Source organism: Dreissena polymorpha, chromosome 8 (assembly GCF_020536995.1).
Source record: "Dreissena polymorpha isolate Duluth1 chromosome 8, UMN_Dpol_1.0, whole genome shotgun sequence".
Lineage (NCBI taxonomy): Eukaryota > Metazoa > Mollusca > Bivalvia > Myida > Dreissenidae > Dreissena > Dreissena polymorpha.
This window is the reverse complement of record NC_068362.1, coordinates 65,353,995-65,371,704: the sequence shown is the minus strand read 5'-3', so window position 1 is coordinate 65,371,704 and position 17,710 is coordinate 65,353,995. Positions and strand designations below refer to the sequence as shown.

The window sequence follows — 17,710 nt, the reverse complement described above, 5'->3', positions numbered from 1 at the left end:
AATATTGGTGAAATGCTTCTTACATAGTTAATTTTTTAGTGTTAATGAGGTCTGATCGTGCAGTTTGCAAACATCAACGGAACGATTACAATCCAATGCATTTGTCATCGTCAACCGTTTGGAATGTCAATTAGGCGATGAGTTTTTAGCATGTTTCTTTCTATTTTATTAATTTAAAAATGGCTGCCCCCATGGTGATGAAATGACATGTGTTCGAGTTTTGATATTTCTAGATATGTAAACTTTTGTTTACTATCTAAGTGTAACTTGCCCTCGTCAATGTCGATATTATTCACTTGTGCTATACTTTTTCACCGAACTACTTTGAATAAACATGATTCAGATTTTTGAAAATAATGTATGTTTTTGTGTTAAAATCGCTCTGTAATTTGATTGATTTTGTGACACGTTGATGTACAAAATTGGTAGCAGTTTGAAAGATAAACATCCTTAAAAGTATATATGTATACAATTTCAATGTGGCACTTCTCCTTTAGTCAAATTTGAGTTCAATGCAAGGGGTCCCACATTTTTCAAAATGGAGCCTCTACATGAACCTTAACAGAGTCCATTTTATATAAAATGTTTAACACAACTTAATGAAAGAAAGGTAGGTTTAACACCAAAATAGGCCCGCTATCAAGTTGAAATAAGGAAAAGAAAAAGAAGAGCCGCTGGGCTCGTTACAATATTTTGCTTTTAAACGTTTCCTTTTATCACTTAAATATGAGAACAAAGTTACTTTATTAAGAAAACCGGCTCTAAAATATCAGGCAAGTTAAAACAGAATGGTCTTAGTACGTAAATAACGAAAACCTTCGGTTGTTTAAAATGTACAATAAAACTCACAGGCAGCAGTATCATAAATTTGCCCCCCCCCCCCGGGACTTTACCCCCCCCCCCCCCCCCGAGCTTACCCCAGGGGTTCCAGATTGTTAAATGTACACCTGTTGTGCATGGTTTGACTTTTCAACAACGAATATTGACAAAAATACACAGTTTGAAAAAATAACCCTCGTAAAGGTATTATATATACACAAGGTATGAAACGCACTATATGCCTATTGCTGAAAGATTGTGGAACACTGGACGTGACCTTTTTCATCGAAAACACACATGTTCCCATGCAGTTGCCGACAAAATCCAACTGGATTCGTTAAAAGACAGTAAAAGCAACGAGATTACACTACTTACCGATCTCATGCTTGGCTAATAACTTTAATATTCAATTAAATTCGACTTTCTCGCTACATGTCTGTGTTTTGCTGTCATATTGTGTCGATCGAATACTCGGTTCTAAAACGCCATATCATTGGCCAACACAATGAGAACAACCAACCAGATGACGCGTTATAAATTAAAAATGGTGTACATGTGTAGATGAAACACCGAGTGACATATAGCGAGAAAATAAGAAAGAAATTTTTTTGTTATATACAGCACAATTATGCTCCTACCTCCAGAACGCCAGGTACCCGCTTAGTTATTTCGCGAAAATAAAACAATATTGTTTAGAAAATGTTATATAGAAGAAATATAATTAAAAGCTGGCGAATTATAAAATCGTTGAAACGCTTGAGCAGATTTGTATTGACTCCCAATTGCGAGAAAATCATAATTCAGTATTTCACAAAATCGCATACAATTTATATACTATGCGTATCGTATTACACACACATATATATATATATATATATATATATATATATATATATATATATATATATATATATATATATATATATATATATATTAATGTGGTTCATGACTTATGTGTTTCAATGGCCAGAAGACAGCCAGGTGAATATAGTAATATTTCTTACGACAAGATTTATTACCATTATTTAATGTTTAAACTGTTCCATTAAACAAGTATTTTCTCACTCATGTCACTCTTGTCTATATTTAAAAGACCGTTAAATTATTGAAGGTAGATATAATTATCACCTAATCCATTAAGTATGGGAGAGTATATACTAAAACTGACTTATTTGATTAAATTTGTATAATGCAACATTCTGAAATAGTTTAGAGACTAGGCACGATACGATTGGTAAAATAAATTTGTTTGATGCGATGAATGTGTATAACGAGGTTCTTTGTTTTTAGCATGTAGTTAGCGTATATCAAATAATATTATTTATTATATTAATATAATATATTAATATCTATGAAAGGGTTATACAAATTTTCTTGACACCATCAAAACGAAAACGACGACAAAGTGTTTGTAACTGACAAAAACGCCCAAACAAGGTGTTACTGAAACAAATCAAATCGATTGAGAGGGAATAATGACTATCACAGGTGGGTAGCGTGTTGCTATGATATTAATTAGTTAAAACATAATTTGGAATGATAAAAAATCAATGTATAACGAAAATTAACGTTTCTGATAAATAAATGTTTCACTATCAAATGGTTATATATTTGATAGTGATTTTTTTTCCCAGAAATGTTGAGTTTTCGTTATAATATGATATTTTATCATTCACGATGATGTTTTCAGTAATTAATATCATAGCCACACTCTAACCACGAATCTTAAACGGCAGTATAGGAAACGAGAACGTTTACAACAAGCAAGCCATTAGTATAAAACAATACTTGGTTTGCCACTAACATGAAAAATAAATCTTGACGTTAAATGTGAAGCCAATTAGACTTTTGAATATGGTTTGCCGAAGGTGCGTGATTTCTTAATTATGTTAAAATAATTCATGGCTGTAATCAAACAAGTTTCTAAAAACAAATATATCTTATCATTTGTAATCGTAAACAGTATTTATTCCATTAAATAAATACTGAAATTCAGACGATATTAATGGTTATAATAAACGTATATAGGTTTTGCTTTGCTTTTGTTAGATAATACAGTAAAACAAACACAAGACTTCCATATCCACCAGTATAAAAATGTATGTTTCCCTGGCAACGTGCTAAATAAGTATTCGAGCTGCCAGCAAAAGTCACACAACGTCTCTTTATGTCGAAATATAGATAAATATTTATTTATTTAAGGTTATTTATTGTTTTTAACATCCTAATTGTTGTTATAAAGAATTCAATATAAAACTTATATATGCATAAAACAACGTTAACATTCCAAATCAAATTCAATTGATTGTTCAGTTCAAAGAAAAATCTACAAATGAGATATCTACTTTAAACTCTAATTCAATACCTCAAATAAATATCCGAACTCATGTAATCAAGCGGACGACATTTTCTATTGCTATTCAGTTACGTTTACTTTATAGAAATAGCCTCTGTTTGTAAATATCTTTGTAATGCCTTAATTTGTTGATTCGCATGAAATTGAGCAAAACAAATATAACGACATTACTTAAATTGACTGTGCCCTGCATTGCATTATTTGAATATGCTCTGAAGGCTCAACATCATTATCCTCACTTTTATTGTGTATACTAAAGACATTAACGAAAATACAATGTTCAACTATTTAGTAGGTACAAAACGTTGACACAAAATTAGTATTTAATACAATGTATCTTTTCAGGAAAGTTCATGTCAAATATACCATCTGCTTATGGATTTTCTAATAAACTATTATCTAATAGGAAATAATAAATGACAGGTTGAAAAGTCAGCGAAAGAGAAATTAACATACTAATTTTAATACCGTAAACACAAATGATAGTGGAAAACAAATACGATTCTCTTACAAGCCTGTAACCAGGGTTTTGAAAAGGGGGGTGCGAATTTTCCCATTAACGATTTTTATTGAGCAACTTAGTGGTGAGGGAGGCAGGTGCGGGAAAGGGTTCCCCCTCCTGCAATCGAGGGTTTGGAGGTCCTCCGCCTAGACATTTTGAAAATGAAACGTAAATTCCTGCATTCTGGTGACTTTTTATTGGTATTTAAAGACTGAAGTTATGGAGAGTCTTTATATGAAATTTAACTTTCATTGACCATAGTCAGTGACTGATCGACATGAATATGATACAACGACCATACTCAGTGACTGATCGACATGAATATGATACAACGACCATACTCAGTGACTGATCGACATGAATATGATACAACATACATGTATTCCATAATACACTATTTTATACGGTGTTTAACTCGCCACTAGCCTGCGCGCAAACACTTTGTGCGTGAAACAACAAATGTTTATGCAACAACAAATAAATAGAATGTAAAATCAACAATAGGAACGGTATAAAATATAATTATGTATTGGAATCTTTATAAATTGGTGTAATTTACTATTCCAAATTCTACCATTCATAAATCAAGCAAATTAAAAAGAATTTGTTAACTTTTATTTTCAAAACAATTGTTTGTCTGCTAATATGTACAGTACAAGAGGCCTAGTATTGCTAAACCGTATCTTCTTCTCTAATCTGCATCAATACTTAACAGAAATCAAAATGGTATAACTGGTTACTTTTTTCTTTTTCAAACTATTTTAAACAAATTACTTATCATATCCTAAACCAATTTCAGAAATATATAACAATTAAGGCTTCATAAAGACCCTATAACCACAAACTACTGGCAAAAATGCATTTTTTTTCCTCGTCACAAAATATTGGGTGCAAAAGCACCCAACGCACCCCCCTTGCTACGGGTATGCCTTATTTTATAATAATGTCATGACCCTATGTTTGACATTTTAATTAAATAGGTCACGAGTACATGTTTGTTTATATGACAATGTTTTAAATTTTAACTTTATGTCAAGTGTAATTTTTTATTGCATATAAAACTAAACATCCTAATATCAATATCTACTATGCGTAATTTATCATTTGTGTGGTTCATATCCGTGTAAAAACCATTTTTGTTGGTTACTACAATCACATGTTTGGATAGACGCCATATTTAAAGGACATGTGATCTTTTTGTTAAATTATGGGTAGCGTACATTGACGAACTCTCTCAAACTTGATCATTATATATTTATAATATATACAATTCACTACGCATGCACAATTTGCATTCCTGGGTTTACCACCTGACGATGATGATCAATCCACTTGCGTAATTTACAGTTAACTAGTAGTTACCTGGTACACATCCCCAGTAAAATTTTAACCGAATATACTGAAAGTATGAAAACTTAACAACCTTTTTCAAGTAATGTGATATACCAGTCGTGATATTTTAATCAATATAAACTAATAATTGTATAAGAGTAAGGTATTTAAAACTTTTTTTATTCGTCAATCTGGTTAACGGTCCCTTAAATATATGTTGCAGCTACAGAGTAATTTGAAAAGGAAAATAAAAGCCTAGGCTTTCGATGTTTCACCAATGCAGTAACGTAAATTATATTAAATGTGCATTTCCAAGTACACTTTTGTTTCTGCTCCCTGTACAAAATTAAACAAAAGACTATTATCAAAGCGTAAGTATTTGGGTGGAAAAAAGTTATCTATTCATAATATGTGACTTTAAGTGTATAAAGAGATACTTGATTGAAACTATATGTGCAATAATTAAACGTGTCTGTTTATTGCGGTCACTGACTCCATTTTCGGAGCTATTTAAACACTTAAAGGGATCTTTTCACGGTTTGGTAAATTGACAAAATTGAAAAAAGTTGTTTCAGATTCGCAAATTTTCGGTTTAGTTATGATATGTGTGAGGAAACAGTATTACTGAACATTTGCCATGGTCTAATACAGCCATTATATGCATCTTTTTACGATTTAAAAACCTAAAAATTATAAAGCGTTGCAGCGCGAAACGATTGAATAATTTGGAGAGTTCTGTTGTTGTCGTTTAAATTTGTGAAACTACGAAGATTGCTTATATAACGTATAAAATACGCAACTTATGTACGCTTGGCAGGATAGCTCAGTTGGTTAATGCGTTTTTACTTCAGGATTCCGGGGGTCACTGGTGCGAACCCTGCTGCGGGCTACTTTTTTTTCCTTTTTTAAAATTTTATTTGTTTATATTTTACTGGAGCTTTTAAAATTTAATGTTTACATTTATCAATATAAAGCATTTAATGAAAAACTTCAAAACATGCCAAAATCTGTGAAAAGGCCCCTTGAACAGTAGTACACACGATATCTTACTCTGAGAATATCGATTAACTGCGTTTCTTTGAAATGTTAACGTAAGGTTATACACAAAGAATGAAAGTTTAGTAAGTGTGTGAATTCACCTCTCAAAATCCTTAATAAACTGTTGTAAATTGTTTCTAAATATATAGTACGGAAATGAGATGTTTAAGATTTAAGACAGGTTCACATTTGATGTATTTCGTGCAAATTAAACAATGCTTTGTTTGTATTGATGAATGTAATATAACACAAATCCAATACACATTTAGCCGATTTAAATATTCTCATAAAACCCGAGTGTATATATATTATGTCCCTCTTGTGAAAAATAATACAACGGGATTTCCTGTGAAGACATGAATCGTTTGTTATAAACAGTAACAAAATACTTATCTTATCGAAATATTGTGCTATATTTAAATATGGCTTATCATTTGTGTATTTCAGGATACGGACTGTTCGGTGAGTAACGTACTGTTATATCTATATATGATTGAATCAATCTATATGAGCCTCTTGTAATTTATACAAAATTTCGCTTGATGTTTGAAACAAGGAATTACTTATTTGCTTCAAAAGATGAAGATGTATGCGGACTTCCTTAAAGTCTTCACATCTATGTGTTTCAATTAAAATCTAGGCCTAAACATATGATGATGCACGCTCTTGTTTGGTATTTTACACGCTCTATGAACTCAGACTCAGATCGTATTTTATATGAAATCAGAGTTCTCGTTCTGTCTTTATTATCGAATCAAGGCTATGAATATTAATTTATTCACATGTATAAAGCATTAGATTAGGAAAGTGAAAAAAACATAGGAATACTTTTATTTACTATATTAGATTAAGTCCACATAATAGCGAATTTTGCATAAAAGTAATATGTTTGTCTATAAAATATGCGGAATAAAACTTATACAATATGCCCAAAGTATGAAGACCTTTAATAAACATGTACATGTTTGCTTTATTAAGAAAACGATTTAGCTGGGGAGAACTCTGACAAAAATGACGGGAAATAATATAAGGTTGCGCTTCACTTTGAATATTGTGAATGGGGATGTATGATTTTTAGTCGTTATTAAAGTTTGGTCTAAGTGCAAGGACAATAATTGTACCAGCTCGATATTCGCGCTTGGTTTTGCATGTCGGCTTGTGTGCTTCCTCGAAAAGAGATATCGTATCACATCGAAATATGGAGTTAAGTCATCTAAAGAGCGCGAAGGCATATTTAAAGCTGATAATCGTTAGAAGTTATAGAGAAAAATGTAACCTGAAATCTACATTTGTGAACAAAACATTTAAAGACGTTGTCATACCATTAATGCATGTTTTCAACGTTTAACAAGTGCAGAAAATTACATTCATTTTACTTTTTCATTACAAAGAATAGTCTGCACGTAATCTGCCTTTACACACATTATGTAAACTATGTATCAAACTATTCATTTAAAATTGTTAATAATGTAGAATCTGAAAAAAGCATGAACAATTTGGCTAACATAACAATGCAGATTTAGCCACGGAAAACTCTGACAAGATTGTCGGAGAATTCTACATGGCGCGCTTCAGTTTGAATTTCATGTGTCAATCCCTATTTGTTTATGTCGACAAATGAATTTCTGTCTTAGAGCAATAACGAAATCTCACAAGCTCGATATTCGCGGTTCGCCTTTAAAAGTGGATGTTCTCGCTTGCTTGCATTTAAGCCTAGAAATTGGATGTTCTTGCTTGCTTGCATTTCAGCATAGAATATCGTGATTTCAATATAGCTTGATATCTGCAAAACTCGGTTATTTACGTTTGGCTTTGTATATTTATTTCAAAGCCCGCACGATATCCTCATCAGTTTGACATTTTCATCACCTTTGAATGTTGATGTCAAAGCATGCTCGAAATTGATCTTATTCGCGAATCTTACTTAAAATTGATATATGTACCACCTCGATATTCGCGTTTCAAATGTGAATGTCGATGTCAGCGCTTGATCGAAATTAAACTTATTTGATTGTTACGTTTTTGTTTAAATATTGAAAACAGTCTTAGCGCAATATTCGCGATTTGCATATGAATGAGGATGTTATTGAAGGCTCTAAATTCAAATTAAACATAGCTCGGTATTTGCGGTTCAAGTTTAAACGTTATTATAAGACCTTGCACAACACTTTTACCAGCTCGATATGCGCGATTCCCTTTGAAAGTAAATTGCAATGCTGGCTCGCCATTCAACCTCGCTCGATACTCGCGTTTCGTGTTTGAATTTCGATTTCAGAGTTAGCAAGACGATCGCACTAGCTCTAATTCGTAATTTTCATGTTTATTTTGTTTGTCCCAAAGCAAGCATGATGTTCATAAGCTTAATATACGAATGTTGATCTTAGATTGTCGTTTATATTGCGAACTGTACGCACCTCACGGAGGGATACGTGAGATAAAAAATGTATTTCAACAATTTTGTCTTTGGACAAAAATCTCAGTTCTATATGTATGTTCAGCAATTCAATTTCTTTATCTACACTTAACAAATGCAGTAATATTCCTTAAATGTTATAAATGTGCCTAATGTGATTTGCGTGTTATTTTCCCAGTACACGCATTATCAGAAGAAGTCTAGGTAAAACGATGTATAAGACTGGAAGATAAAGGCATCACCAAATATCTTATTTTACGATTGGGATATGGACTCATGTGGAAACGATTACACGACGCTAACATATAACGATGGTGTTAACATTTAATACGATTGCCGTTTGTATTGTGTTAGTGTTCGGATATAGAGTAAGTACAAGTTAAAAATACATGTCAGAGTTTGAGAAATTGACAGACACCATGAGACCATTTTTATATATTCACAAGCGTTACAGTTCGCAAAGAAGTTTATTATTTGCTTTCTGCGAGAACATATAAAGTGATGTGGTGTGTCTGTAAAGTCACGTTTGTGTGAGCTAGGTGGTTAAAACTGGACATATTTACAAATAAGTGCATGTTTGACGATGCTGCTTCAGCGAAGCAGCTCTTCTAAGCTATTATACCATGAACAAATTATTCACAATTATGGCGACCTATGTAAAAGACAAAGCAAGTCTGATTGAGTCAGCTAAATTTTCTCAATCAGCATACTTCGCTGATTATAATTGATAAAGGTTAAGGTGGCTTGGTTACCGTCCTCTTTCAAACTTATCGAGAGATTCGGGACAGGAACCAGAACCGAAACTGCCATGTGGCACTTCAAACGCTGAGACACTGGGAAAACTCCCAATGTATTTATTTTTAGATTTGATCAAGAATGTAACCCGCCTCCCAGTTTCGCTGAATGGGTCAAGTTTCCCACCAGTACTACTTCACCGTACCCACAGTTTTTTCGTACTCAAAATTTTTCGTACCCATTTTCTTTTTCGTTCCCTAGTTTGTTTTCGTACCAAACATTGTTTTCGCACCAATTTTTTTTTCGTACCTAATTTTTGTTCATTCCCAAATTTGGCAAAATTTGTTCGTACCCAAAGTTTTCGTACTATATAAACAAATGTGGTGATGTAGATAAACTTAAATTGATGCTTTTATATCCATCCCCTTCAAAGGCATATTCACACCAGTACTGTCAGTGTGGGTTATCGAAGGATATTTGACAATTTCTGTGATACATTTGAACAATTTGTAAAATTCTTTGTGTGAATTTAGCATTGTGAATTCCGAGCACCGATTATCAGTTGTGCTAGGAGAAGCTAATCTCAACCAATTATCGGGAATATATCGGTTTCAGTACGGTACAATGATACTGAATTTAATCATCTGAAATCACTACCGTTAAACTGCTTTCATTCGATCTACTATGGCAACGAGCATGTATGCCATTGATGACAGTCCCGACGAAGGTCGACTGGAAATGGAAAAAAGGCGAAAGCGAAATACAGGCAAATATCCGACAATTGTTGTGGACATGAACTCATTGAGTAAATCACTGTCGTTAATATATGATGGACTGAAATATATAAACGCAGATTCTAGTCATACTCAAAAACAACTTGCCACTAAAATTGAGAACATCATATATATCAACAAGAAATTAAATGAAGTCAACACCGTTGTAAATACACACAATGTAGATCTACTTCTGAAAAAACATTAGCGTATAGGTCGATAGATAGTGAGACTCAAAAATAGAAACAAAATGTGTTTTGTTGGTGAAAGGAAAAATATAAACTGCTTAAGCGTAGTCTGTATAATATTGAGTGAATGTTTGAGTCTTGATGGCGACAATATGAACATGGTTAGAGCACATCGATTCGGAAAATTCAAACAAGATAATTCAAGGCCAATCTGTTTTCGGTACTTTACGGACGTTGAACTCGTAATGAGTAGTTTCTACAAATTAAAGGGTACAAGGCACTCTATAGATAGAGACTTCCCGCTAGAAATTCGTCTTGCATGTAAGCTTCTATGGCAAGATTTCCATGATCTAAAATCAAAACATCCTAACTCTAAAGTACAAAAAGTGAACTGGGACTTGACGATGCAGGTGATCCGAGATGAATTTCCAGACTGGTTCTCTATTCTGGGCAAAAACAGGTTAATCAATATGGTAGTATTGACCCACTTGTCTCTCTGCAAAATGATCAGATACAGGTGTTTAATTTCTCAATGTCTAACTCACGACAAAGCTCAGTGTAGACAAATACTCGTACCTTTCAGTTTTCAGCAGTTCACAGTTAGTTATCACTATCATCCTCGGTTAATGAGCGTCCAAGTACCCAATCCCTGCCGATGACGTCTTGATCTAAAGCAGCTACTAATACCTATCAGTCACCGAGGTCACACCATGTCAATGAACATATGCCTTCTACTGCGCACAAACTAAGGTCACTAACACGTAGCGATGGCGCCGCCAGCGAGTGCATTCATCAGCCGTTACAAGCCCAGAGCGCAGAGCATCAACCCAAATACAAATACAAGAACTACTTTAAACTCCTCGCATATCCAGGCTAATCGCTCGCAACGTACAAAAAGTACGAACAGCTCTCTAGCGGCGACAATTATCAACATGGCCATGCTAGTTCAGTGAAGACGCAGTCAGCTTCAAAAACAAAGTCTGGTGACGTACCACGTTCAAAGATACCCGCTTCCTCTGTGGACCCGGCGAGTGTCTCTCTGACAGAGGTCCAAACACCAAATGTTAGCTGGCTTGCTCAGAGTTTATACCCAGTTGCATAGGGGACGCAGGAGAAGATCAACTTACGTGTTTCGCTCCTTAACGTTCAGGGTTTGATTACTAAACATTTAAATAAACTTTAAAGTAGTGAATAACAAGCAGTATTCAATAAAAATGATTATGTTCTGCTGACAGAGACATGATCGGAAGATTTCATTGACTACAAGAATGACAGTTTTGACTATTGCGCTTCATCAAGTAAAAAATACTATAAATATCAAAGGAAGCTCACTGGTAATTATGATTTATTTTAGAAATAATTTAGTCACTGATGATATAATTTCATTCTAGACAGAGATGATCTTTTGTGGAAATGGATTAACAAAAATCAAGTAGGGATATCAGATGATTTGTTTATTGGTTTATGTTTCGGAATTCAGTGCGAGAAGCAATCTATATGAAAAAAACACATTCGATAGAATATTGGACTATATTGATAAAATTAAAAGTGTCTCATTTAGTTACCAATAAATCCTGTGTGGTAATTTTAATAGTCGTACACCTGCTATGCCAGATTTTGTCACTAACGATGTTAATTTAGAGTATTTACATTTAACCGATGATAACGATATTGATATAGCTTTACCTAGATTTTTACAAGACAATTGTGTCCATAACAATTGAAATGTGTTTATTGATATGTGCATACAGTCGGGCTTACGAATCTTAAAAGGCAGTATAGGAAACGATAACGTAAACAACAAGCAAGCCATTAGTATAAAACAATACTTGGTTTGCCACTAACTTGACTAGTCGTATTTTGTAAAATAAATCTTGCCTTTTAATGTGAAGCCAATTTTACTTTTGAATAAGGTTTGCCGAAGGTGCGTAATTTCTTAATTATGTTAAAAAAATCATGGCTGCAATCAAACAAGTTTCCAAAAACAAATGAATCTTATCACTTGTAATCGTAAACAGTATTTATTCCATTAAATAAATACTGAAATTCAGACGATATCAATGGTTATATTAAACATATATAGGTTTTGCTTTTCTTTTGTTAGATAATACAGTAAAACAAACACAAGACTGCCATATGCACCAGTATAAAAATGTATGTTTCCCTGGCAACGTGCTAAATAAGTATTCGAGCTGCCAGCAAAAGCCACACAACGTCTCTTTATGTCGAAATATAGATAAATATTTATTGATTTAAGGTTATTAATTGTTTTTAACATCCTAATTGTTGTTATGAAAAATTCAATATAAAACTTATTTAAGCATTAAAAACGTTAACATTCCAAATCGAATTCAATTTATTGCTCAGTTCAAAGAAAAATCTACAAATGAGATATCTACTTTAAACTCTAATTCAATACCTCAAATAAATATCCGAACTCGTGTAATCAAGCGGTCGACAATTTCTATTGCTGTTCAGTTACGTTTGCTTTATAGAAATAGCCTCTGTTTGTAAATATCTTTGTAATGCCTTAATTTGTTGATTCGCATGAAATTGAGCAAAACAAATATAACGACATTACTTAAATTGACTGTACCCTGCATTGCTTCATTTGAATATGCTCTGAAGGCTCAATGTCATAATCCTCACTTTGATTGTATATACTAAAAACATTAACGAAAATACATTGTTCAACTATTCAGTTGGTACAAAACGTTGACACCAAATTAGTATTTAATACAATATATCTTTCCAGGAAAGTACATTTCAAATATACCATCTGCTCATGGATTTTCAAATGAACTATTTTCTAATAGGAAATAATAAATGACAGGTTGAAAGGTCAGCGAAAGAGAAATTAACATACTAATTTTAATACCGTAAACACAAATGATAGTTGAAAACAAATACAGTTCTCTTACAAGCCCGTAGCCAGGGTTTTGAAAAGGGGGGGGGGGTTGCGAATTTTCCCATCAACGATTTTTATTGAGCAACTTATTGGCGAAGGACGCAGGTGCGGGAGAGGGTTCCCCCTCCTGCAATCGGGGGTTTGGTGGTCCTACGCCTAGAAAATTTTGAAAATGAAACCTAAATTCCTGCATTCTGGTGACTTTTTATCGTTATTTAAAGACTGAAGTTATGGAGAGTCTTTATATGAAATTTCACTTTCATTGACCATACTCAGTGACTGATCGACATGAATATGATACAACGACCATACTCAGTGACTGATCGACATGAATATGATACAACATACATGTATTCCTTACTACCGTTTTTCAATAACCACTTTTTTGATCAGTCATGATATTTCATTATTTTATACGGTGTTAAACCCGACACTAGCCTGCGCGCAAACACTTTGTGCGTGCAACAACAAATGTTTATGCAACAACAAATTAATAATAAAATCAACAATAAGAACGGTATAAAATATCATTATTTATTGGAATCTTTATAAAATTGGTGTATTTTACTATTCTAAAATTCTACCATTCATATATCAAGCAAATTAAAAAGAATGTGTTAACTTTTATCTTCAAAACAATTGTTTGTCTGCTACTATGTATAGTACATGAGGCATAGTATTGCTAAACTGTTTCTTCTTCTCTAATCTGTATCAATACTTAACAGAAATCAAAATGGTATAACTGGTTACTTTTTTCTTTTTTTTAACTATTTTAAACGAATTACTTATGATTTTCTAAACCAATTTCAGAAATATATAACAATTAAGGCTTCATAAAGACCCTATATCCACAAACTACTGGCAAAAATGCATTTTTTCCAGGTCACAAAATATTGGGTGCAAACGCACCCAACGACCCCCCCCCCCCTGGCTACGGGTATGTCTTATTTTATAATAATGTCATGACCCCATAATTGACATGTTAATTAAATGGGTCACGAGTGCACGTTTGTTTTTATGACAATGTTTTATATTTTAACTTTATGTCAAGTGTAATTTCTTATTGCATATAAAACTAAACATCCTATTATCAATATCTACTATGCGTAATTTACCATTTGTATGGTTCATATCCATGTACACACCATTTTTGTTGGTCACTACAATCACATGTTTGGAAATCCGCCATATTTAAAGGAAGTGACTTTTGACCTTTTTGTTGAATTATGGGTAGCGTACATTGACGACCTCTCTCAAACTTGTCAGCAGACGGTTTATTCTTTCATTTGCGCAGTACATTTTCTTCATCATGCGGAGGTTGGATTTTTATCAAATAATTACAGCCATGTGCATTTATATGTTCTCAAACTTATTATTATACTTAAAGAACATTTCTAGTCATTTTAATGAAGTTTTTATTGTTTAAACTTTAGGCGGTAACTCTGTTTATTTTGAGGTGATCGGTTACGCTCGGAAGATGCGCGGATGGTGCGCGGTTGAGTTGTTGCTCGAATTAATGTAAAGACCGCGCAAGGCTCGGACCTGCTCAGAGCCCGAGTATATAAGCTTTGTTTCTTTTACAGTCAGGGACTCTGGTTTTTTTTTAGAATTAAAGGCACATTCTCATTAATAGATTTTTCTCTGAGAAATATTATGTGTAAGCATTTTAAATTAAAAGTAAGTTAAATGGCTACACTATAAATATATTTGCATACAATTGAGCTTTGAATAAGATTTAAGATTAAGGCGAGGGATATCTTAACGTACATTTTATTGAGACTAGTTGAGCATTGTAATGTGACTTTAAGAATTGTATTATTTATGATAAATCGTTGAAGAAATTGATGTTGTATTCTTGATGCATGTTAGTTAAGAATAAAAAGTTAGTTAAGAATAAAAATTTGTTGAACTGTATTTGGTTGTTTATTATAATTATTATTTGAGAGTCATTAAATGACTCAGGCTATTATCTTCAGTTTATTTTAACAGAGTCCATTTTATTTCAAATGTTTAAATACAACTTAATGAAAGAAAGGTAGGTTTGACACCAAAGTAGGCCCGCTATCACGTTGAAATAAGAAAAAGAAAAAGAAGAACCGCTCGGCTCGTTACAATATTTTGCTTTAAACGTTTCCTTTTATCACTAAAATATGAGAAAAAAAGTTACTTTATTAAGAAAACCGGCTCTAAAATATCAGGCAAGTTAAAACAGCATGGTCTTAGTACGTAAATTACCAAAACCTTCTGTTGGTTAAAATGTACAATAAAACTAGCTTTCCCAAAATAGTTTCAGACTTCGAATTGGTTATTATAACAATACAGCTGTCTGCTATTTTTAGTTCATCATCTAACTATGGGCGTATTAGTTTTAAACGTTAACTAGATGTTGCGTTATAGAAACTGATGTCCCCTTGAAAGCATTGCTAATATTGATTCATTGACTTATTTGAATAAGTTCTAATGAAATGTTAGGTCGATGTCAAGTTCAATATATTCTTTACATAATTGGTTTCTACACGTAAAATATGCGTTAAGTTAAGGTGACTAAAACATTTCTCGAACATGTTTGTAATATACAGCACAATTTTGCTCCTACCTTAGCGGAACGCCAGATACCCGCTTAGTTATTTCGCGCAAATAAAAGAATATTGTTTAGAAAATGTTATATAAAAGAAATATAATTAAAAGCTGGCGAATTATAAAATCGTTGAAACGCTTGAGCAGATTTGTATTGACTCCCAATTGCGAGAAAATCATAATTCAGTATTTCATAAAATCGCATACAATTTATATACTATGCGTATCGTGTTACATATATATATATGTATATTAATGTTGTTCATGACTTATATATTTCAGTGGCTGGAATCCAGACCGGTAAATATATCTATATTTCTTACGCCAAGATTTATTGGCATTATTTAATGTTTTAACTGTTCCATTAAACAAGTATTTTCTCACTCATGGCACTCATTGTCTATATTTTAAAGACTGTTTAATCATGGAAGGTAGATATAATTATCACCAAATACATAAATTATGGGAGAGTATATACTAAAACTGACTTATTTGATTAAATTTGTATAATGGAACATTCTGAAATAGATTAGAGATTATGCACGATACGATTGGTAAAATAAATTCGTTTGATGCGATGAATGTGTATAACAAGGTTATTTGTTTTTAGCATGTAGTTAGCGTATATCAAATAATATTATATATTATATTAATATAATATATTAATATCTATGAAAGGGTTATACAAATTTTCTTGACAACATCAAAACGAAAACGACGACAAAGTGTTAGTAACTGACAAAAACGCCCAAACAAGGTATTACTGAAACAAATCAACTCGATTCAGAGGGAATAATGACTATCACAGGTGGGTAGCGTGTGGCTATGAAATTAATTAGTTAAAACATAATTTGGAATGATAAATAATCAATTTATAACGAAAAATATACGTTTCTGATAAATAAATGTTTCACTATCAAATGGTTATATATTTGATAGTGATTATTTTTCCAGAAAAGTTTATTTTTCGTAATAATATGATAATTTATCATTAAAAATGATGTTTTCAGTAATTAATATCATAGCCACACTCTAACCACATGCGATGATTATTAATTCCCTTATTTGATCATGTATCAAGCCACCATGACTCAAATAACATTTTACCATAGAAATATATTTATTACTGAATCAATACTCTGAATGCTCGCTATCATTACCATAATTTATAGTTTGTGAAGGCATAAACGTTAAACAAAACAAGCTTTTACAAAACATTATATGATACCAAACGGATTTGTAATAAAATAAATATGTTATCAGTGTAAAATGTAATATCGTGTTATGTTTAACCCAAAATTAAGATTGCTTACATTTCAGGGCGTCGTAAATTCTTAATTGAAAATAATAATGGAAAGAAACATACATTTTCTTAAAGTCCCAAAAACAATTAAAATCAACAAATATTTCGTAAAATAAAGTTAACCAATAAAACATCAGTGTTCTCTATAACACTAGCCACAATTTCAAAAAATGAAAACTGCTTTAGCGTAGTCTGTACAATATTGAGTGAATGTTAGAGTCTTGATGTCGACAATATGAACATGGTTAGAGCACATCGATTCGGAAAATTCAAACAAAATAATTCAAGGCCAATCTGTTTACGGTACATTACGGGGACGTTGACCTCGTAATGAGTTGTTTCTACAAATTAAAGGGTACAAGTTACTCTATAGATAGAGACTTCCCGCTAGAAATTCGTCTTGCACATAAGCTTCTATGGCAAGATTTCCATGATCTTAAATCAAAACATCCTAACTCTAAAGTACAAATAGTGTACCTTGCTAAGCTGGTACTTGACGATGCAGGTGATCCGAGATGAATTTCCAGACTGGTTCTCTATTCTGGGCAAAACAGGTTAATCAATATAATTAGTATTGACCCTCTTGTCTCTCGGCAAAATGATCAGATACAGGTGTTCAACTTCTCAATGTCTATCTCACGACATAGCTCAGTGTAGCCAAATACTCGTATCTTTCAGTTTTCAGCAGTTCATAGTTAGTTATCACTTTCATCCTCGGTTAATGAGCGTCCAAGTACCCAATCCCTGCCGATGACGTCTTGATCTA

At 32.7% G+C, this 17,710-nt stretch overlaps 1 protein-coding gene across 23 annotated transcripts in view; it reads left to right on the top strand.

Annotated features, from left to right (window-relative positions):
- The window catches only part of LOC127842803 (tripartite motif-containing protein 45-like), a 203,529-nt gene that overhangs the window by 41,018 nt on the left and 144,801 nt on the right, over positions 1-17,710 (top strand). For 18 of the 23 annotated variants that reach the window (XM_052372539.1, XM_052372538.1, XM_052372533.1 and 15 more), the window contains exons 5-6: positions 6,495-6,509; positions 15,924-15,941. In XM_052372539.1, coding sequence (XP_052228499.1) covers positions 6,495-6,509; positions 15,924-15,941 — 33 coding nt within the window. The remainder of the gene's footprint in view (positions 1-6,494; positions 6,510-15,923; positions 15,942-17,710) is intronic. The other 5 variants (XM_052372535.1, XM_052372536.1, XM_052372531.1 and 2 more) reach the window with 1 other exon arrangement.